Source organism: Mustela lutreola, chromosome 14, assembly GCF_030435805.1.
Source record: "Mustela lutreola isolate mMusLut2 chromosome 14, mMusLut2.pri, whole genome shotgun sequence".
NCBI lineage: Eukaryota > Metazoa > Chordata > Mammalia > Carnivora > Mustelidae > Mustela > Mustela lutreola.
In genome coordinates, this window is record NC_081303.1 from 38237023 (window position 1) to 38260953 (window position 23931).

At 53.1% G+C, this 23931-nt stretch overlaps 1 protein-coding gene across 1 annotated transcript in view; it reads left to right on the plus strand.

The window, feature by feature from the left end:
• The first annotated feature begins 13322 nt into the window (after positions 1-13322).
• Positions 13323-23931, plus strand: part of LOC131814452 (calpain-8-like) — an 80426-nt gene continuing 69817 nt past the window's right edge. Inside the window, 2 exon segments of the mRNA XM_059145392.1 lie at positions 13323-13579; positions 20479-20548. Coding sequence (XP_059001375.1) covers positions 13337-13579; positions 20479-20548 — 313 coding nt within the window. The 5' untranslated portion in view covers positions 13323-13336.

Consider the following 23931-nt stretch of genomic DNA (forward strand, 5'->3'; position numbering starts at 1 on the left):
AGGACCCTCACCCAGATTTGGGGAGTCTTGGAAGGCTTCAGTGAGGAAGTCATAACCAAGGGGGTGCCCAGAGCTAGTTCAGCTTGTGGGAGGGTGGGTGGGCTGGCAGGAGGCGGGGAGGAGGCCAGCGAGGAGAGTGGGAGCCAGGACGGGCTGCTTGGTGAGCTATCTGGACAAGGCTGGACTGTGAGAACAAGCCTTCTACCAATACTTTTAACTTGAGTGCGGCAAATGGGTTGTTGGGGCAGGAGGACAGTAAGGAGGCTGGGTGCCTGCCGGCCCTGTGTTGGAGGAATCTCTGTCCTCTCCAGCTAATATGTCCACCCAAGGATTTTCTTTTCTTTTGTTTTTAAATGACTGATTCATTCATTCATTCATTTATTCATTCATTCATAAGTAATCTCTGTACCCCATACGGGCCTTGAACTTACAACCCGAAGATCAACAGTCATGTGCTCTACTGACTGAGCCACCAGGTGTCCCACATTTTCTCATTTTTTGGGGAAATGTACTTTTGCTTGATTTGTTATTCGCCGTTAAGTAGAGTCTGGACTCTTTTTTTTTTTTTTTTTTTTAAGATTTTATTTATTTGGCAGACAGAGATCACAAGTAGGCCGAGAGGCAGGCAGAGAGGGAGAGGGGGAAGTAGGTTCCCTGCTGAGCAGAGAGCCCAATGTGGGGCTTGATCCCAGGACCCCGAGATCATGACCTGAGCTGAAAGCAGAGGCTTTAACCCCCTGAACCACCCAAGGGCCCCGAGTCTGGACTCTTTAAGGTTATATGTCAACATGTAGATTTTTGTCTGCTACTGGTGCAAATAATTTCTTTCAGGTAAAAGAAAAATAAAAGAACAAAGCCTCCAACCAAGCAAATCAGAGACAAAACCCCCTGAATCCCAAAGGTTACAGTTTCCTTGTCTTGAATGACATTAACCAGTTTTGTATATAACCCAGAATACTTATTTTAACATTTTTTATTTAGTGCCCAGAAACTTAATCTAACATTTAATATTTACTTTAAGCGACTTTACCATCCTGCTGGTTCTCTCTTAATGAAGTAAATAAATTATAAAAAAAAAAAATTAGGTACAAGCTCAATTTATATTTATGAAAGTGAATAAATGACATAAAAATTTGACTTCTAGGGGTGCCTGGGTGGCTCAGTGTGTTAAGCCTCTGCCTTCAGCTTAGGTCATAGTCTCAAGGTCCTGGGATCGAGCCCCGCATCGGGCTCTCTGCTTAGCGGGGGCCTTCATCCCCCTCTCTCTCTTGCCTCTCTGCCTACTTGTGATCTCTCTCTGTGTCAAATAAATATATCTTAAAAAAATTTTTTTTGACTTCTAAAAGCTATTGGGTGGCTTAGTTGGTTAAGTGTCTACCTTTGGCTCAGGTCATGATCTTCGGGTCCTGGGATCGAATTCTACGTTGGGCTCCTTGCTCAGTGCAGTCTGCTTCTCCTTCTGCTTCTGCCCCTCCTCCTGCTTCTGCTCTCTCTCTCTCAAATGAAAAAAAAAAAAAAAAACTTAAAAAAACACTTTATACTTTGTCACGTGAGTTCACATTGACCTTCACTTCCAAATGAAGACCCTATGACTTGGTTCAAAGTCTCCCCCTCTCCGTATTTGTAATACCCACCAACATTCCTACTGAGTTTCCTCATTTTCTTGCTTTAAGGTTGCACAGGAAGTAGTTTCAAGTTGCTGACCCATATTACTGTGAAAATCAAAACTACTGGCCAGCGTTCAGTATTTGTTACCAAGGACCAAAGGTCAAAGTGCCACGGACAGAGTCGTTTCTGGGATCGGCTCCTGCCCCATTGTCAGGTGCTTTCAGCTTCAGACTCAGCCAGTGTCTAGAACTGTGGGCACCTCTCGCAGGAAAACAGAGCCACTCTCCGCTCAAGTGGGTCATGTAAATAGGAACATCAAATATCCTGTAGCAGAGTGTACAAAAAATCCACTTTGATTTCCTCCCAGGAGCTGCGCATTCAGTTCACCAGTGACATATTTTTACTAGGCTTTGGCTGGTATCCTAACTACATATTAGTTCTTTCCAGGTCACATGGAAAATGGTGGTATTGGCCCATTTTAATTAACTCCAGATAGTCTTCTCTATTTGGAGCACTGAGCAATTGATAGCCCTTCAGAGGGCCCCCCGATTATGAGAGAAGCATTCCCAGTTTCCAGGGCTGGGCCATTCAGAATCAGTTTTAAACAATGATGTTCCTGAGTGTCCAATTTTATATGTGGTGTCCACGTCCTTTTAGCAGCAGGGGAGTTTTTTTTAAGGGCTTCTATAAACGACATCTTCATTTTTACTATTTAATAGCTGGGCCGTGTACTACGCTCATGTCAGCATCAGAGACCAGATCCTAACAAAGTCAAACTCTGCAGTTTCCCTTCAGAGGAGAGAGGACCTCTCCCCTCTCTCTCAAGGGCATCCCCCTGTTTGCTGGCTCCGCAGCGCCCCTACAATTTATTCTCACACATTTGAAAATATTTCATAAAAGCATCTGAGATTCATTCACATTAAGGTGTAAACAACGGACAACAGCTGAGAGCACCACTCTTCTCTGGTCGACACCCGCAGACAGGAAACTCAGCACAAACCCAAACATGGCCACATTTTTCCAAACCCAGGAAAGAAGTGCCATGTATGTATCAAGCTTTTCTTTTCACGATGTTTCTTACTTACAAAAGGTAGTAAAGGGTTAGAGGGACGAATACCATAAACCGACAGACTGCAAAAATATGCCATTTTTGGCATCATAATTTTATGTGATATGAGGAATGAGAGTACTTTATTTGAATATTTTGATTGGTCATAAGATTTGTCTGGCTCACTTTGCTCAGAATTTACTTACTGAGCCATGGAAATGTATACCTTCAGTCCCCTGGGAGGTCCCGGACCCTCCACGGCCCCTAAGAGCTGCAGGGTGGGGGCTGGGCACCTTTCTAGCTTTTTCTCTGTCAGGCCCTGGGTGCAGGCTGCTCTCGGGCACAGGGAGTTCTCATCTCACCTCACCCAAGGACACACCCTTCCCAGGTTGACCCACATCCCTCTTTGTCTTCTGAAGGGAATACTAGCAAACAGGATCCAGCTGCATTCACGTGGTAAGACTCACAGCCAAGCATAGAAGGGTTGGGGGGTTGTGCGTCTGGAGGGCTCACCTGGTGGGGAATCTGACTCTTGATCTCGGGATCGTGAGTTTGAGGCCCCCATTGCGTGTAGAGATTATTAATTAAAAAAAAAAAAAAAAAGAGTAGAAGGTTGGTTTAACATCGGAGAGTCAGGGACTCAATCAGTGGTCAGCTGAGCTGCGTGAACAGAATGGTGCATACGGACACAGCACAAGAAGATTGAAAATCAGACCGTGGGAAAAGATCATGCAAACATTCATGAGAAGGAAGCTGGCAAAACCATATTAATAATGGACAAAATAAACTTTAGGGCAAAAAGCATCATTACAGAGAAAAGGGGGTCATCTTGTAATGAGGAAGGTTCAAATCATGAGAACATTCAAAGGAGAGGAGATATCCATGCATTTTTTTTGGCTTGAATATTTTCAATCAAAGGGCAGAAAAATATCATTTTCATTGGAAATACTTTAGTGCATTTAATGCATAAAGACGTGACAAATATAGTTATATGAAAACTACAATCTCTTATACTCAACAAAATTAATAATTTCTTAATATCATATAATACCCATTTTTAAGAAAAGATTGTATTTATTTGAGAGAGAGAGAGAGAGAGCGCACACAAGCGGGGGGAGGGGCACAGGGAGAGGGGAAGCAGACTCTCCAAAGAGCTGGGAGCCCGATGTGGGGCTCAATCCCAGGGCCCTGGGATATGACCTGAGCTGAAGGCAGATGCTTCACTGACTGAGCCACCCAGGCGACCCACCCAATTTTTAAAATTTAAATTCCAGTATAGTTAATATACAGTATAATATTAGTTTCAGGTGTACAATGTAGTAATTCATCACTTCCACACATCATCCTGTGCTCCTCAGGACAGGTGCACTCCTTAATCCCCATCTCCTGTTCCACCCATCCCCCGCCACCTTCCCTCTGGTGACTGTCAGTTCTCTGTAATTAAGAGTGTGTTTCTTGGTTTGCCTCTCCTTCCCCAGCCCATGCTTGTTTGTGTTTTATTTCTTCAATTCCACATATGAGGGAAACCATATGGTATTCGTCTTTCTCTGATTTATTTCACCCAGCATCATACTCTCATAGCTCCACCCATGTTGCTGCAAATGGCATGTAATACCCATCTTATGTTCATTTTCTCCAAGTTGTCTCCAAAATGTCCCAGTTTGTTCAAATTGGATCCAAAGAAGATCCAAACATCCAAAGATTTTATTTATTTATTTGACACAGAGATAGGTGAGAGAGGGAACATAAGCAGGGGGAGTGGGAGAGGGAGAAGCAGGCTACCCGCTGAGCAGGGAGCCGGATGCGGAGCTCAATCCCAGGACCCTGGGATCATGACCTGAGCCGAAGACAGACGCTTAATGACTGAGTCACCCAGGTACCCCTGTATTTGATTTTTTAAAAAGATTTTATTTTTAGGCAATCTTTATACCCAACGTGGGGCTCGAACTCACAACCCTGAGATCAAGAGTTGCACGCTCACCAACTGAGCCAGCCAGGAGCCCCAGCATAGTACTTGATTACTAGGTTTCTTAACTATGTTTAGATCTCTAACAGCATTGTCCTCACCCCCTTTCCCCCCACGACATTGATTCGTCTATCATTTGTACTGTAGAATTTCCACATTTGGAAGCCAGCTCACGGTGTCATTGAACTTGTGTCTCTAGCCCAGTGGCTTGACTGGGGGAGGTTTTGCCTCCCAGGGAACATCTGGGAATGTCGGGGCATTTTCAGTTGCCATGACTACACAATGCTCTTGGCATTAAGTAAGGGAGGGCGGGGCTTGAGATGCATTTAAACATCCCGTGATACACAGAACAGGGCTCTAGGGGGCAGCAGAGACCACCAGCTGCCTCGGCCAGCCCCCCCCCCCCCCCACCGTGGCTCTGGTACCTTCCAGGATGGATCCCTCACTCCAGAACATTGTTGCTTGCAGCTGGCAGTTCAGCCAGCTGGAACCTCAGCTGGTGTAAGAGGCCACATGCCATTCACAGATGCAGGGAGGAGCAGGGGCTTTCCTGGTGTCTCTGGCCCTTGTTCTCTGGGGCTGAAAGAAAAGCGTCTCACTGCCAGACTAGCAGCGGGAGTCCAGCAGCCGTGTGGGGACTCTGTCGAGAAAGCAGCCTCTCCCAGTTCAACCCTCCAGGTGCATTCCCCACATTCGCAAGTGATCCTTCACCTCTTTAAACCCAGCAATCGCACTACTGGGTATTTGCCCCAAAGATACGAATGTAGTGATCTGAAGGGGCACTTGCACCCCAATGATTATAGCAACAATGTCCACAATAGCCAAACTATGGAATAATCCCAGATGTCTCTGGACAGATGAATGGATAAAGAAGATGTGGTGTATGTACAATGGAATAGTACTCAGCCATCAAAAAGAATGAAATCTTGCCATTTGCAATGACGTGGATGGAACTGGTAAGTAAACCAGAGAAAGACAATTATTATGTGATTTCACTCATGTGTGGAATTTAAGAAACTAAACAGATGAACATAGGGGAGAGGAAGGAAAAATAAAATAAGACAAAATCAGAGAGGGAGATAAAACCACAAGAGACCTTGTAACTCTAGCACACAAACTGAGTATTGCTGGAGGGGAAGGGTGTGGTGGGGATAGGGTAATCAGGTGATGGACATTAAGGAGGGTATGGGTGTAATGAGCTCTGGGTGTTCTATGCAACCGATGAATCACTAAATTCCATCCCTGAAACTAACACCATATATCAAATGGACTGACTTGAAAAAAGTGTCAGTATACCATCTTAGAAGAACACATGGGCTTTTAGGGAGGATGGACCTAGGTTCAAATCCTCTTCTGCTACTTAGGAGCCAAGCGAGGCAGCTGCCTTTCCTCCTCTGGGACACCTGGTTGGTGACGGCTGGTGTTACACAGGGTCGTTGTTGGGAGAACAGGAAAGGGTGCAAGCAAAGGGCTCAGCAGGAGGCTCGGCCTGTGGTGTGAGGGTGTGTGTGTGTGTGTGCGTAACCATGAGGGGGTACCCCTCATTTGCTCCTGGGGGGCTTGGTCCACCTCCAGGACTAATGCTGTGTTCAGTTCAGCAGGAGCCTGTCTCCTCCAGATGAGTGTAGTTGGGTTGAGCACAGAGTGCAGCTCTGTGCTGCCACCCCCCACCCCCTGTGTCAGACGAGCAAAGACCTGTGGGAAAGTAAGTGACTTCTCCAGGTGACTGAGAGGATTGGGCTGAAATCCGGGTCTACTCTGGGTCTGAGGCTCTTAGGTGGACATCAAAGCTACTATTTCTAGATACTTCCAGGCTTCTCCCAGCCCTTTCTAGTTTGTCTTGGTTTCCGTCATACATGCAAACCTTTTCAGACACTCACACTAGACATAGGAGCCCTGGATACAGGTGCACTTAAATTCCTCTCATTTTACCTATGTGGGGCATGATTGTATTCTGTCTCCTCCTAATCAAAGGGTGCAAGACACAAAGCTCGAGTCTAACTCCTGTGTTTGGTGAGTTATTCATTCAACACACATGCCCTGAGCATGTGTTATGTGTCCAGCGCTGGGCCACGATGAAGGGGTTTGAGAAACGGGGCAGAGACTCAAGGAGGAACAGTGTGGTTTCCATGCACGAAGGGTGGATGGAGGGCCACAGCGGAGCAGGGAGGGAGCAGGTGCTCTGGTTCTGGTTAGAGGGGACTCAGAGAAGCTTTCTCCCTGTTAGTTCTGCCTGAGGAGCACGTGATGGGGGCATGCTGGAGCCCAGGAGTGAGGGTCCTGGCGCCGCCCCCAGGAGCCTACAGCCCTCAAAGATCCAAGGCTCTGGGGGCGGGATTCCCAGTGTATGCTACCCCCTCTGCCTGCTGGGGGATTTTGTGTTTGACTGTCACTGTTCAAAGCTGGATTCAAGGTAATTCTTTTTTTTTTTTTTTAAGATTTTATTTATTTATTTGATAGACACACAGCAAGAGAGAGAATACAGCAGGAGGAGTGGGAGAGGGAGAAGCAGGGTTCCCGCTAGTGGGGAGCCTGACATGGGACTTGATCCCACGACCCTGGGAGCATGATCTGAGCTGAAGGTAGACACTTAAAGACGGAGCCACCCCGGCGCCCCTAAAGATAATTCTGATTCATGACATGCTCTCATCATTAGTCTGTGCATGGCTCTCTTTAATTAGTTAATTATTAATAGTATAATGAACTCCTCTGTGTCCCTTCCCCCGTCCAAGAGCATTATGAAAACTTCAATCTCTGTCCACTTTCCCCCTTGTCCCAGCTCCCCCTCTTGAAGATGGAAAGGCCCTCTGCTCTGAGCTTTGTGCTTATCTTTCCTTTCTGGTGTGTTTGTTTGTGTGTTTATTTTTAAACATTTTATTTATTTATTTATTAAGATTTTATGTATTTATTTGACAGAGAAAACACAGCGAGAGAGGGAATACAAGCAGGGAGAGTGGGAGAGGGAGAAGCAGGCTTCCCACCAAGCAGGGAGCCCGATGTGGGGCTTGAGCCCACCACTCCGAGGTCAAGTGTTGCACGCTCCATGGACTGAGCCAGCCAGGCGCTCCTACTGAGTCTTGATCTGTATATTCGGACGCATGCGTTTCCCTCCACATTCCAAGTTGCCCCACAAAGATAGGAAGAAGCTTTCGGAAACGCAGGTGAGAGCCGATATGCACCCCTTGGAGCTGGGCCTGCGGCTTCCTGAGTGTATTTCATAGGAAACCTGTAGACCATGCTTCTTACCGAAGGATCCCTGAGTGATGATGACGGTTCAAGAAAGCATGTTGTGTTTATGGGTCATTGTGTCACGGAGCACCCTGGAGGGCACAAGTCCCCAGTTAGGGCATGGGCTCCACCGCCAGGGAGCAGCACAGCCTCCCACAGTGAAACACGGGGGTGCGGCCATGCCCCAGCATCCGCATCTGTGGCAATGGCAAGGGGCTCCACACCAGGGGCAGGGCACAGACATCATGCCCCACACAGCCAATCCCATAGCCTGGTCGGCCACAAAGGGCCTGGGCGTCTCCCTCCAAACAGTGAGCCAGGTCAGTCAGATTCTCTCCTGGGAGCCTGGGCTGAGTAACAGGAAGGATTATTGGCTAGTTAGCAGTGCGAGCTGCCCTTGACAAGCCCGGAGACAGAGCTGGAGCTGGAGAGGCTGCAGAGTGAGGGACAAAGGCCTCCTGACGACAGCCACGTGAGTGCGCCATCTTGGATGTGACTCTCCTGCCCTGGTCAGGTCTTCGGTTGAGGACAGCCCCTGGCTGACATCGGCCCCAAGAAAAACTCTAAGGCCAGAACTACCCAGCTAAGCTACGCCCGACTTCCTTATGCACAAAAATTGTAAGATTATAAATATTCATTGTTCTAGGTCACTAGGCTTGGGGTAACTCCTTAGCAGCAATAGGCTGCTGATTTGTGTCACATTCTGTGGATGCTCACTAGGTCAGCCGGGTTCTTTAGCTACCTGATGGCCATACCACACATCTCCTGTCCTTATGCTGATCTGGGCTCATAGACACCATTTCTTACCTCTGCCCTCCAGATCTCCAACACCTGCACCCCATTCTTGCTCTCAGCTAATGTCCTCAATTCATACTCCTGAGTGTAAATGTTGCAGCCATGAGAAGAGAACATTTCACAGTCCCCTGTCACATCTCACGTGCATGCCTGCAGTCGGCCCTAATGGGGACGGATTGTCTGTGCTCTCAGCTCTAAACAGCCTTCCCCTCAGCCTCTAGGTTGAGTCTAGTGGGCCTTTTACCCACTCAAGGACATCCCTCATGCAATTGTTTCCTTCTCTCCTTTTCCAGAAGGAAAGAGCGTTGACCTGTGTCCAAATGCTACAGGCAGTCGGGTAAGAGGCAGACGAGAAGTGAGCACTGGTTTTGGTGACATCAAACCTCATGGTCATGAGGGCCATCGGCCAGTGGTCTCCCCTGAGCGTCTGACCAAGTGACGAGAAGTGAGGCCGGGTGGGGAGAAGTTGGCTCCATGAGGGTCCCGCACCTCTGATAGAACGGTGTTGTACTGAGAAAGGGAAGGAGGGGGCGGGGCTGTGGGGGCCGGAAACCCTGACACCTTTTGTGTGCCGAAGGAGGAGGTCCAGTGGGGAGATGGACGATGCACGGCAGCCATGGCCACGGGAGCCATGGCCAGGGCAGCGGGGCCTGAGGGCAGGCAGTACGTGACACAGTGACACCCTGACAACAGGAATAAGAACACACAGGAGGCCGCTAGGCGACAGGCTGCTCTCTGAAGGATCACAAGATGAGGTTCAGTGGGCACAACTCCCATCTGCCGTGGTCCCTGGCCACTGCCCTACATGGCCATCACCAGCTCCTGCCTGGTTGTCAGCAGCGGCCTCCTAGCTCCAGAGAAGAGTTCCACACGTGGAGCCCTGCACGCCTTCCACCAGTCCCTCGACGTTACCCGTGGTAGCTGCCCTGGAATGCCAACACTCCTTCCAGGTGTTGTTTGCTCTGCCTGGTCCCAGGTACCCTCCTCACAGCTTCCATCAAGCCCCCCAGCCATTTCAAGTCTCTTGTTCTTCAGGATCCAGCTGGAATGCCACCTCCTCCAGGAAGCCTTCCTCATCTCCTATCCCCTCAGAATTGTCACTCCTTTCTCCGAGTGTTGCTCTGTCTTTCCCACACTGGTGTTCCTCATGGGCAGGAACAGTGCTTGTTTGTTCTTTTATCCTTCTGCCCAGTGTCTACTCTGCCCAGCAGCTATGTGGGGCAGAGGCCACTCGAGTCAGTGGACTTCTTCCTATCTCGGGTCAGGGCTCTCTGCTGCAGGCCGTGCAGGTCCTGTTTCATGGCAAGAATGTGGACATGAACATCAGAAAACCTGGGGTTAGCTCTGCCACTTGAGTGACTGTGGGCTAGCCTGACAATCCGGTCTACATGCAGACCTTCTGTGGGTCTCTGATCAGCCGTGGACCTGACATTCTATCCAGCCCAAGGCGTTCACAGCTTCACTCTGTCAAAACGGGTCAGTGGGATCTGGGTTGGTTGCTGAGCTTGGCTGGGCCCCTCCTGGGGTGTTGTGAACCCCCAGACCAGGAGAGGGGTGAGCCCACACTCCGGACGCCCCTCCCGCTTGCTCACACTGGTGCACAGGGTGTGGTCTTCCAGCTCGGGCACTCTTGGGCATGAGGAGATACTCGCTGTCCTGGGCAGGTGGGGTCTGGGGATTCCTTAGAGACTGCCAACGAGCACGTGGATCACAGCGGGTCTTCTCCATCCTACTATTTTCTTTTGAGAAGAAATTCACACACTCTAAAACTCACCAGTTGAAAGTACGCAGTTCTGTGATTCTTGGCACCCTCGCTGTGTTGTGGGGCCATCACTGACATCCAGCTCGGAAACATTTCCAGCACCCCAAAGAGAAACCTCATACCTGTTTGTAGTCAATCCCAGTTCCCCTGCCTGGCTAGCCCTTGACAACCAATACCTCCTCTCTATCTCTACAGATTTGCCTATTCTGGGTATTTCTCAAAACGTGAACCTCAGCAGCGCCTGACCTCGGATTCACCCCTTGCCTGCCTTAGAATTCCAAGGTGGGGAGGTTCTGCCAGGAGAAGGGCTTGATTTCACAGCACCTGGATGTGACGAGGGGGGTTTCAGGCGGGCAGGTGGAAAAATCCCTCGTGGAGACAGAAAATCACCAGCTGTGCTCACCGCTATGGAGGAAGGACTTGCTCACTCCATCAGCTGCCGGGGGTATGTCTGGAGGTGCGGGGGGAAGGGGACCTGGGGATAGAAATTCTGCGAGGTCCCCCCCTTTGTCCACAGACATCCCTACCTAAAGGTGTGCCGTCTCCAACCCCTGCATTCGCCAAATATGTGTTCTGTCCCCACTACACTCCGGGGGACTCTCGGGGCTCAAGAGAGACAGGGGCAAGGAGCAGAACACAGAACACAGAACACAGACAGGTGTCTTTGTGGGGGTCAGAGTCCGGTGGGTGCAGGCGCGGCCAGGGCATTGAAGCTCACTAGAGAGTGTGTCAGAGTGGGTGGGTTGTGGGGGGCGGGGTCCGGAGAGCCTTTTCAGGGTCCCTTGGGGTGGGTGAGCAGAGGGTGCCCCACGTGGAAGCCCACATTCCTGGACCTGGAGCAAAGACAGGAGCAGGGACTGGAGGGAGGAAAGGACCCGATGCTTAGGGTCTTACGGGCCACATCGCCCCTTCCCTCCGCGTTCTCCTTGGAGCACTGGGAAGCCCCTAGCAGGGGAGCAGCAGGGCCAGATTTGTGTTTGAAATGAGCGCTCTGGGTGGAGTCAGACTGCTCCAGTGGGCTTCAGATCTTGGGCCACAGATTCAACACTGGGAATAAGTATTTCCTTCCCATTCCCACACAGAGCAGCTGGATTTCTCCTGGAGACCACGGTGCTCAGGAGAATGCTGTGTAGAAGGAACGGAGCTGTGGTGCTATGGTTCTGGTTTTAAAGGAGGACGGGGCCACCAGGTGAGACCAGGCGCACGTCCGGGGGCTGGTGAAGTGGGACAGTGGACGCTGGGCTGATGGTGAATCCAGGGAAAGGGCCCAAGTGAGTGAAGTTGGGGCCCCGGCGGGGCTAGGCCTGCAGTGCATCTCTCTGATGCCAGCTTGAGCCTGGAGCTTCTGGTGAACCCAGAGAAACCGTATTGTTCTGTGGACAGCTGGCTGCTTGTCCGGACCTGCCCAGCCCCCTCAGTGTTTTGTGCAGACTGTCCCTAACTCCAGGACCCACGTCAGACCCACTGACTGGCAAGGCCAGTCTCCCTGCAGAGACCCTGGGCGTCCTCCAGGTTCCCATGGCTGCTGGCATCTGTGGCCCGTGGCTGTGTGGCTTCAGTCTCTGTCCCTGTGGACACATTAGCTCTTCCTTGTTGTTGTCACATCCCCTCGCCCGCATCGTGGGAGGGCACTCGCGGCTGCTGTTAGGGCCACGATGATCTCCCCTTTTCAGGAGCACTGACGTGGTCATCTCTGCAAAGGTCCTTTTTCAACCTGTTCTTTATAGGTTCCAGAGATTAGGTCCTGAGTCTTTGGGGGACCATTTTCCAGGCTGTCACATGCACTAAAGTTCAGAAATCCCTCATGTGCTCACTAGTGGTTGCCGGAGGACCAGGTGCGGTGGGGAGCGGGGGGGGGGGTGGGCAGGACAGGTCTGGGGAATGGGAGACACAGATGTCCAGGGATGAGTGAGTCATGGGGCCGGGAAGCACAGAGAGGGGAACACAGGTGACAATATTGTGCTGATCTCGTTGTGCCGTGGCAGGGGGCCACCACGCTCTCAGTGGGGAGCACAATGTCTAGAGTTGTTGAATCACTTGGTCTACACCTGAGACTGATGGACCGTTACAGGTCAACTACACTCCAATAGTCAACATTAGCAGAAAAATCACAGATGGGGTCCACATCCTTCCAGTAGACCAGGCCCCGGAAACTGGAGCCACGAGAAAGTCCCAGGTTACATTTCCTCTCTGGGAGGAGAGCCCATGACTCTGAGCCCTGGGCCTTCCCTTCCAGCCCCGTTCCCCAGGAACAGCCTCAATTGCTGCAGACCACGGAGCCCTGCTGAGCCATATTCACGCTCCAGCTGGTCACTCGCCCTGCCCTGAGAGGCGGGTCCTACTATTATCTTCCATTTTAGGGAGGAGAACATTAAGGGGAAGGGAGGCTGCTCAAAATGACAGAGCTAATTACTGGTGGAGCTGGGCCAGAGACCCAAAAGCTTCGTTCACACTCGGAGCCGCCTTCTTGGGGGCTCACCCAGATCCTTCCTGCAGATCTCCGGTATCTCTGACTCCCTAGCAGATTAGGAATCAAACTTTCCTGGAAGGGAGGCAGAGCCCCAGCCCCTCACCCTCGTCCTGCTCAGAGCCACTGCCCCGGCTGGGGTAGACACCTGCCTAAGCTGCTGGACCTGTCTTCCCATCTCGGCCACCGGGGCCAAGGGCAGGGCAGCTGGCCTTGCCTGAGGCAGGGATGGCTGCCATCCCAACAGATTTCTTAGGGAAGGGCTCTTTGAGGCTCCCAGCCTCCTAATTGTTTGCTGAAGGGGAAGGTGGGTGAGATTCATTATCATGTGGGTACACATTTGCTTGCACTGTGACTCACGTCCCTCGGGAGCGGGCCCTTGCATAAAGGGTGACGGCCGCCTGGCCTCCCAGCGGCAGGTGTCGGACAACCCTGTGTGGCTCTGTGTCCTCCACGGAGCCCATGGCCATGTCAGCCCCAGTGGCCAGAGTAGCCCAGCGGCGGGCGGCCGCCGATGGTCTTGGCTCCCACCAGAAAGCCATGAAGTACTTGGGCCAGGACTTTGAGAGCCTGAGGCGACAGTGCTTGGACTCAGGAGTCCTCTTTAAGGATCCAGAGTTCCCTGCGTGCCCGTCTGCCTTGGGCTACAAGGATCTGGGGCCACACTCCCCGCAAACCCAAGGTGTTGTCTGGAAACGGCCCACGGTGAGTAGCCAGGCCTGCTCCTGGGTGTCAGATGGGACAGAGGGCTGTCGCTTCTTCAGGCAAATAGCTGAGGGAGAAGTCATTCTTTGAGGGAGAAATCATTCTTCCAGGTCCGTATTTTAGAATAGCTCCCCCGCCCCCTACCCTCGCCCTCCTTTAAAGTCTTTTTGGCGGAGCAAGGGACGGAGGGAAGAGCATTCCTGGACTTTGGAAGCCGACAAGTTAGATTTGAACCCCAGCTGGCCTTCCTTGCACAGGTGACCTCTATGAGGCTCTCGTTTCTCCTCTGTGAAATGGTGCCCAAGGGCAGGGGATGGAGAACTGTCCTTCCCAAACCTCGGCCCGTGGCCTCCTGCTCCATGACCCTTGTCACATGGTCTGAGCTGCGGGATCAGAGCCCCTCTGCAGGGTGGGTGTGAGCCCAAGTGAATCAAGGGCTCTGTCCTGTGTCTGGTCCACAAAAGGAGCCACAAGGGACTAGGCTTTGTGGCTCCTGGCCAGGCCCCTTTTGTCTCCTCAACCATGATGGGAAAACTGAGCTGTGGGACCTGTCTTCTTGGCAGTGGTGGAAGAGGGAGCATGAGGACAGAAGGGCTCTTCAGATGTGGTCAGGACCACGGGCCAGCTCCAGCTACCTCTGCCCCTTTGCTGTGTTCCCCACCCGGTCTGCGCACAGTTCCCACGGCTGGAAGGACCCCTCCACCCTGCGCCCTGCAGCCACCATGGCCCACCTTCCCGTCCCCCTGAAACCTGTGTGGTTAATCTGAGGTGTGGGCAAAATCCGGACTGAGAATCAGTTTCGGATTCTCGCTTCAAGAGGTGGTTCAACGGGCAGGTGTGTTTTGTGCAGGGGGGGCTGCCTGCGCCGGTGGGGTAGAGGCGCTGGTCAGGGAGATGCCAGGAGTGAGCTCTGGTCCTGACTCTGATGGAGATGGTGGGGAGACAGGCACACGGGTGAGGCGTGGACACCCTGGGAAGAAAGATGGAAGTGCTCCACGGAGACAACCACGAGCCATGGGATCCTGGGGTGTCAGGAGGCTGCGACCTGGAGGACCTGGAGCACCCCAAGGGGCCCGGGGCGGGAGAGACAGAGATGAGGACACTCCGCTTGGCCTGAGGAGATCACTCGCTCCATTGCGCTTTCCCTCCCCGCTCTGTCTCTCCTCTCCTTCCTTCCGTTCCTTATTCTAATTGCGGTAGAACGCACTTAACGAAAGACCATCTAACCATGTTAAGTGTGTGCCAAGAGCATTTCCGCTGCTGCAGCTGTCCATCATCACCTCCAGAGCGTTTACACCCATTCATGCATCCAGGGGCCTGTGGGTTGCTTCCACCCGTTGGCTCTTACGGATCACGGTTTTACGAAGACGCTATTCAATTATCTCTTTGAGACCCTGCTTTCGATTTTTCCGGGTGTCTACGCAGAAGTGGAGTCACTGGATCATTTGGTGATTCTATTTTTGATGTTTTTTTTTAAAGAAACAAAATGCAGGGACACCTGGGTGCCTCAGTCGATTAAGCGTCTGCCTTTGGCTTAGGTCATGGTCTCAGGGTCCTGGGATTGAGCCCTGCATCAGGCTCTCTGCTCAGCAGGGAGCCTGCTTCTCCCTCTCTCTTTTCCTCTGTGCCTACTTGTGATCTCTGTCTGTCAAATAAATAAAATCTTAAAAAAAAGAAACAAAATGCATTTTCTTGGTTTCTTTTTAAAGAAAGTTTAAAAAAATCTTTTAAAAAAGATATTTATTTATTTATTTATTTGACACAGTGAGAGAAGGAACACAAGCAAGGAGAGAAGGAGAAGCAGACACTCCCTGCTGGGCAGAGAGCCTGATGTGGGACTCAATCCCAGGACCTGAGCCGAAGTCAGACGTTTAACGACTGAACCACCCAGGAGCCCCATTGATCTGTGTATCCCTGCTGATTAGCAATGTTGAGCATCTTTTCGTGGGTCTGTTGGCGATTTGGATGTCTTCTTTGGAGTATTGTCTGTTCGAATCATTTGCTCATGTTTAAATGGGGTCATTGGCTTTTTTGTCTCCCTGGCTGCGTTTGAGAGTGACACCTGACTTTGTTGGTCTCAGGGGACTTCACACCAGTGCTCTGATGGCCCTGCTTCTCACAAAGGTGTTAACTTTGACCTGTCCTGAGTATGATCTGTCTGCTGAATATGTATGTGTGGATGCTTTTGCCCTCTTGATGATAGAATGAAGCTTGCTACTTAGATGTTTTCTGAAATCATAAATTTTGGCATCCTGCCCCTTCCAGGTATTTTTTGCCTACTTTTGCTCTACTTTTCTAAAAGATTAAAAAAATTATTTGAGAAAGGAAGAGGGAGAGAGGAAGCATAAGTGGGAGAGCAGCAGACAGAAAGAGAAGCAGGTTCCCCGTTGAGCAGGGAGCCTGAGTGGGACTTGATCCCAGGACTCTGGGATCACGACCTGAGCCCAAGGCAGACACTTCATCAACTGAGCCACTCAGGTGCACCCATTTTTTTTTTTCTCCTATTTTTTAAGCTGCTAAATGGAAGGTCTGCTTGGGCTCTTCTTCTAACGGTGGAAGACAGGTTGGCCCAGATTGAAGACCTCAGGGTCAAGCTTGGGATCTCATGACTCTACGGTGATGTTCCCAGTGGCACTGGGCAAGAACAGGGCACTGTCGCAGACTCCACGGCGGTGTGTGAGACCAGCGGAACTCTCCGCAGAGCCCTCTCCATTCTTGGCTTCCCCATCTTGCCATGCACACGGCCAGCCCGGGCCTGTGGTTTGAGGGCTGCCCGGTGTGCATGGGCCCAAGCACAGCCCAGTGGACGAGACTTTTCTCTGTGCATTTCTGTCATTTGATGAGTGCGTTGATCTTAAGGAGAAATGCAGAGAGGGGAGCAAGGTGGGTCAAGCACACCAAACGGACCCAGGAAGCAGCCAGCCTAGGTTAAGGGAGACGTGGCGGGTATGACCGTCGGGAGATAAGAGTTCGGATAAGGGGACCAGCCTTTGTCGGGGGCGGCCGCCCTCCTTCCAGCCGCTGCTCTGGACTGATGAGCTGGGGACTTTCAGTTCAGCCTTATTTATGCGCAGGTCGTGTGTGCATGTGGGCGCAGAGCCTCGGAGGTGCTCTCTGGTCGGAGGGAGACAGTAGGACAGTTGGCTGAGAGTGCGGACTCGGGCGTCAGCTGGATCGGGTTCTGGTCCCTTCTGTGCTGTTCACTGGGTCTGTGACGCCATGTGATTTCCCGAGCTCCCTAGGACTCTGTTCCCTCACCTGTAAAAGGGGAGAAATAGCATTATCTACCTTGTGGGGTTTCGCATGGCGCCTGGCATGTAACAGAGCTCAGTACTAGGAGTGTCTCTGTTATTCATGTCAGAGGGGGAAGCACACATACGACGACATGCATGGGAGCTCGCGGAGGAAGCAGTTACACCTGACCGTGGAACGGGGGCCGGGCAGTGATGTGGAGGTCCAGACATTGGAGCAGGGCTGGGAAGCAGCGGGAGCAGGAAGGCCCAAGCAGGCTCTGCGCCTTTGTTCAGGGTGAACACGGCCTGGGAAAGGTGGTAATGAGAGAGGGAGTACGGGGGGAGATGGAGGTGAGGCGGGAAGCTCCGAAGGGTCCAGGACCTGAAGGGGCAGGGGTGCCGGGCTGTGATGTGGCCGTAACTGTGGCGATGGTGACCAGTGTAGCAGCAGCATGGGGTGTACTGCAGTCCTGGACCAGAGCTCCCGGAATGGCCCTGGGGGAGCGTGGTCACTGAGAATGTGCCGTCCCTGTCACTTCCTGCCTCGGACTCAACACGGTGCCTGGGGCTCCCCCATGCCCTGCGTCAGGGGCTGGCACAAGCCTGAGTAATTTGTGTCTGTGTCTGAGTTCCTTACCCACATGTCAGTAAACATGATTACGGAGAAGACACGAGCTGCTTATGAAGGAGGAAGGATGGGGCATGGGAGGCCCCCCTCTCCCAAAACGCTCTGCTTGCCACTTTCCCCTGTGTCCCCCACCCAAGTGTGGGTCCCGCAGGCAGGACGTGGTGACTGGGAGGGCTTTCTGTGGGCTCTAGAGGACGCACAGGACTTGTGAGTCACTGTGCTTGTTGGTTGGTATTTCTGGGTGGAGGTGTTTTGAATTGTGCTAACAAATGATGTGAGGACAGGAACATCCCCTCTGTCTATAAATCACTCTATGCCATTCTGCCTATAACCTGTGAAATTCCTGCCAGCCTCATGAACCAGTCTGTCTCCCGCACTAGATGCAAGATTGTAGCCGAGCTCATGGACCCGTTAGCTTTGAGTCGCTGAGGTTGGCAGCATGTGACCTATGTCAGTGACGTGGGTGGCTGATCTGTGCGGCTCAGGGGAGCCATCAGGGGGATCGTCATACTCTGTGGCTGGGGTTTGGGTGATGTCCCAGGAGGGAGTGCCTGGCATGTGGCATTGCCGTAGGACGTGGAATCATTCAGAGCACTGAGGACCCTGGTGGAGGGCTCCCTGACTCTGAAGGGCGAGCAGAGCAGAGGAAGGAGAGGATGACGGAGGAGGAGTATTTAGAGAGGTGAGGGTACTGACAAGGGCAAGCAGGGATGCAGAAGCCAAGGGAGGAGAACTCCAGCAGGGGCGAGGAGGGAGGGAGCAGTCAGCACCCGGGGCAACCGTTCTCCCTCTGTGGTTCTGGTCGAAGGTAGAAACCAGATTTCGGGAGACTGAAGGATGAATGGGTGATAGGAGAGAACACTATTTTAAGAGGGTTTTTAAGGAGCGAGAGTCTGCGAGACCCCGTTCAGTGTGTTCTCTTCCCTTCCTTCCCGACGAAGCCGCACGGTCCTGTGCCAAATGAAATCTAATATGGTTTTTTTGTCCCTCTCTTTTTAAAAAAGGATGTTATTTATTTATTTGACAGAGAGAGAAAGAGGGTGTGCACGAGTTGGGGGAGCAGCAGGCAGAGGGAGAAGTAGGCTCCCCACTGAGCAGGGGGCCCTATGTGGGGCTTGATCCCACAACACTGGGATCATGACCTGAGCCGAAGGCAGACGCTTCACGGATGGAGCCACTCAGGTGCTCTACCCCTCCCTTTTAAATTATTAATTTCCCAAATCTCTCCACCTTCTGAATTTGCAGCTTTGAGAACACCTAGCTTGGCTGACGCTGGGTCTTGGTCTAAATTGCCCTGGAGACCACAGAAGCAGGAAACAAAGGAATAGAACGGAGGGTCCGCCCGCGGAGGGCTGGCTGAAGAGCTTGCAGAAATTAGGATGAAATTCTAAGGCTCGCTCTGGGCTGGGAAAGGAGGTACAATACATTTGTGATAAAAACGGATGTACATGTCAATGCTTTTATGAGAACAGACAGTTTCTGAAAGAATACAAAGGAAATGTGAGCGGCGAGCACTCTGCATACAAGCGATTTTGGTTTTTTTTTTTTTTTTTTTTAAATATTTTATTTATTTATTTGTCAGAGAGAGAGAGAGTGAGAGCGAGCACAGACAGACAGAGTGGAAGGCAGAGGCAGAGGGAGAAGCAGGCTCCCTGCGGAGCCCGATGTGGGACTCGATCCCAGGACGCTGGGATCATGACCTGAGCCGAAGGCAGCTGCTTAACCAACTGAGCCACCCAGGCGTCCCGCGATTTTGGTTTTATGGGCATTATTTACTTAGACTTTTTTTTTCAACTTAGGTGCATATATTACTTTTTCAACAAAACACAAGTGAATAAATTTTTCTTACTACTTGGAAGAAAAGAAAGCCAGCAGGAAGGCATTGTTCCCGTTCACCTAGACGCGAGCTGGTGGCGCTGCGCAGGGTGTGGGGCTGTCACTGCAGGATCCACAGTCTGCTGCGCAGGGGGGGGATCCCAGTTCCTGGTGCTGGCCCCACCACCTGCTTCCCCGGCGTTCGGATGCACTTGCAGTCAGTCACAGGGGCCTCTTTGCTCCTTGAAGACCCACGACTGCCCGTGACCGTCTGCCTGGGGTTAGCCGGACACCCCTGTCCTGCTCCTAGACTGTCTAACCAACGGGCAGGCATCCTCTCCCGCCCGGAGAGCCTCCCAGACGCGCCCCTCCCAGGCATTTCACGTTCCCCCTTTCTGCACAAGCCCGCACCCGTTGTTATGCACTGGGCTCGTCTCTGACTTCTCCGTGGAGGTCAGTCCAGGTTTTCCACACAGGATGGACGCACTTCGAGTGTGAGGCCTGTGCTCTTCTTCCCTGCTCCCGTCACCCTCGTGCCTGCCCCGTGAGGCTATGTGTGCAGGGTGGGCGCCCCGCAGTCATGCTGGGTAAACAGGGAAGAAAGAGCTTGGCGGGGCCCCAGCGGTGCCCCAGGCCGGTTCCACCCTGATGGTCCTGAGCGCAGGGAGCGCGGGTCAGCTGCATGAACCGCCCTCCCTGCCCCGACACCTCAGCATCAGCGTCAGCGCCTGGGGCCATGGGCACATCATTGGGGAGTTAATGAGTGCACATAGCGTGTAGTCAGCGTGGGGAATGTTGATCTAATGCTCTCTGTGCAAATGGGGTGTTGTCTGAGAGGGAGGTCATGTTCGAGCACATCAGTGCCAGCCTCTGCCCTTCTCTGGCCGCCGCTCACACCAGCGCTTGGCACGGCGTGCACAGTCACACCGATGCAGGTGGACGGTGGGGAGGCAGGCTGTGGCTGCTGCGGCTGCTGCCCTGGACCCCTGCCTGCACCCCCACCCTGCACCTCTGCCCTGCACCCCCACCTTGCACCCCGGCCCCGCACCCCCCTACGGCCTCCTCCCTTCGCTGGCCTGCAGAGTCGTCAGCAGTAGCGTGAGGGACTCACAGTAGGTGACTTGGCCTCCTCGAGGCTCTGCTCTGACGGTGGAGCTCCCCCACCCCAGCTGCGACCAGTGCGGGGTGTCTTGTGACCTGTGTTTTGTCCCCCTTGCTTTCAGGAATTGTGTCCCAGCCCCCAGTTCATTGTGGACGGAGCCACGCGAACAGACATCTGTCAGGGGAGTCTGGGTGAGTTACTGGGGACTCTCCATCTGGGGCAAGGCTGGCTGTGTGTGACATGAGTAATGGGACCTCACGTCCTGTCTGCGATATTGTGTGTGTGTCTGTGTTTCTGAGACGGTGCTCCTTGCATGGGTCTGCGATGCTAGAACCGTGGCTCCCCAGGGCGATCTCTCCAGGCCACGGGAACCCCCTTCCACGCGGGAGCAATGGGCCAGGATTGTAGGTGCGCAGTGGACAGCCGCGCCGGGCGGTGCTTGACAGTTGTGGCCTGTACGTGGACACCATTCACCGGATGGAGCAGCCACATCTGCACAACTGTGGGCCGGCCCAGCCGATGCTTTAAAATGAGTGAGAAAACGAGAATCCCGTCTTCCCAGCTGAGCTCCCTTTAGGGAGCCCGGGATGGTGGCAGGACCGGGCCCAGAGACGCAGGGCCGGAGAACAATCCTACCCGTGAAGACCAACAAAGCAAACAGAAGTCCTGTGTCCGCGTGGGCCTGAAAACTCTGTCCTCTCACAAGGTGCCCTCCCTTTTCCTCCTCATTCCAGCCGAGAAAATGCGTTCTCTTCCGCCTGCTGGAAGTCTTGATGAATCTGAAATTCACAGGCATTTTATTTCAAATGCTTCCCACGTTCTGGCCTTAACGAGCATTGCTCGCAGATACCCCCTTGGCCGAGCTCGCAGAGCGTGAGTGCAGAACTGTGGGAATGTTCCGGGCACCCCACACGGTCATGCTCCTGCTGCCCAGAGCCACGGCCTCTGTGTCCCAAGCCCTTGTGCTGTTCGAGCCCTTTGTGTGGGGCTCACAGTGTGGGGGGGCTGGGGTGGGGTGGGGTGGGGGCAGGGCACAGCATTCTGGCCCTCCTTGTTCTGCCTTTTTACTTTGAGCTCAGTGTTTAACCTAATTAGCATGTGTCTCAGGGAAACACAGCCCCGAACGTACGCTTTTAACAGCTTCTTGCTACAGATGTTTTAACTTCGGAAAAGCTATTGAATAAGTGCCTTTTAATTGCCGGCTTGCATAGAGGTTTGAATGGTTTTGAGCAAGGACAAAAGAGGGCTCCCGAGGAGCCTGGGTGTTGCCATGGTGAGTGCGGGCGGCTGGCCGGGCACAGAGGGACTCAACTGCTCTAGAATTCAACCTGTGGGAAGGAAGTGGGGCCACCAGCAGGAGCCCCGGGGTCAGCCCTGCTGTGTGCTGGCTTTTTGCATGAATGGAGCAGAAGGGGGGCTGAGGGCCTGTGGCCGGGAGCGAGGCTCTGGCAGTGGAAATGTGGCTGTTCCTGGGTGTGGGGGTGCCGGGGGTGCTGGAGGTGCCGAGTCACAGTGCCGTGAGTCAGCCAGGCTGCCTTGTGTGGTGGGTGAGGGTTCCCCATCAGAGAGCAGTGCCGGGTGCCCCTCGGGGAGACAGGATGCGCCGCCAACAACGTGCGTTCAGAGTGCTTGCGTCTGACACCACACAGTGGGGTCTCCTCCGGGGTTAGAACATGTTCATTACTCTTGCTTGCTGTTATTTTACTACTGTTTTGAATTCATGACCTTAGACACTGGGAAGCTGTGCTGGGACAAGTCCGCTTCCTGCTTCCCATCCTTGGATGTCCGCTGCCCCGTGTGTCTGAACTGCTCCTTGTCCCGTCAGCTGAGGCGGCCACAGAGCTCTGTCTTTTCCGCTGTCAACAACAAGGGTCGTGGCAAATGCTGTCCTGTTGCGTGGGGGTGCTGGCCATTGCGTGGCAGCAGTGGTCCTGGTGGGCGTCTGGCTCCCTCCTGCTCAGCCAGGCCATCCTCCCAGAGGCGGGAGCCCCTTAGCAACCATCAGAGGTAGTGTTTGGCCAGTGCCCAGGGCCTGGCTTTCTTTGGAGACGTGATTTTAGGTGCATGAAGCCTGGGAAATCTGTGATGCTGAAGATTCGATTGCTCCCAACAGCTGCGTGGAGAATGGGGCCTATGCCCTCTTATTGTGGGGCTCGGCCTCTGCCAGAGGAGAGCGTAGCTTTGGCTCCATACCAGGAGCTAAGTGGATGTGTTTTGGGAAACATGGGCCAAACAGAAGCCCCCTGGGTCCGCAGGGCTGGGGCTGAGGAGGGGCACCGTGCTGGTCCCAGCCTCTTCTTGCTCCGTCTCCTTGGGGGACCCACAGCTCACCCCATCAGCACGGCCTCCATAGATGCGAGGAAAGCTCAGGTCTCTGCGATGGGGTAGGGCTAGGTGCATTGTTCCCTGGGAAGAACCTGGGCAGAGGGCTGAGGGGCATCCGTGGGATGGAGGCTGGCCACAGAGGAGGCCAGGACTGTAGCCTGGGGCCCTGAGAACCCAATCCAGCTGCTGTCTCCCAGGTCAGAAGTGTCCAGCTTTGCCTCTGCAGGGGTGCAGGCAGGGATGAGGCCCGGCGGTGGCACGGTTTAGAGGGAAGGAAGAGTGGTATAGCTATGGGGCTCGGAGGGCCTGGAGGAGGCCTGGTGGTCACCCTGAGATGGCTTGGTGCAGGCGTCAGAGCCGAATCACGCTGGCCTGTGAACCCCAGGGCACACCGAAGCTGGATTTTGACAAACAAGCCCATATGAGCAGATCAGCATCCATGTCAGGGCTGGACGTGTGGTGGCACAGTGTTGCTTGCTCCCCTGGACAGTTCCCTGCCTGCAGCCTGTCTCTTGCTGACCGCAACCTGTCTCCGAAAGGTTCCCCTTTCTTTTGGATCAGTGTTTCTCATTGGTTCACCTTTTTGGGTGGTTTCTTACTTCTTAAAGGCCGGCCCGTCTCCAGCCTCCCCAAGATGGCGCTCAGACATGAGGAAGGCCAGAGATCCCCTGGGTGATTCCCGGGGTTGTCTTGTGATCCCACTCAGTTATGAGGTGCCGTCTGCCCGGAGAGAGTGTGAGACCCACAGGCTAAGGGCTCAGTCCCACGAGACTGTCCCCCCATATCTCAGACCGCAGGCTCCTGTTCCCATTGTCCTCCCCCGCAGCCCCCTGTGCTTCTGACCCATCAGCTGCAGATGGAGGGCCTCACGACCCGTCGCTGGGAAACATCTCACTCCCCAGAGCACGGGTTCCTCCCAGAGATCCAGCTCAGGCACAGCCAGATGGAGCAGAGGCATGGGATGAGGTCTGGGGAAGGGGCGCTGATTGCCCAAAGCTGCACGTGTGCGCCAAGGAGCACTGTGAGCCCCGGCCTCTGGGTATTTCTGAAGGTTCATGACAGAGGCCCGATGGAATCAGGAATCACCACTGCTGATGGGTCCCAGGGTCAGGGGATGAGATGGCTCTTAAATGTCCAACTCATTCACTGGGGTTGGTTCTCCTGGCAACCATTTGGGTCACCTAGGGGCTTTCCTAAGCCACCTCGTTAACATAACAAAAGAACTGTGCAGAAGAGGAGTACCTAGCTT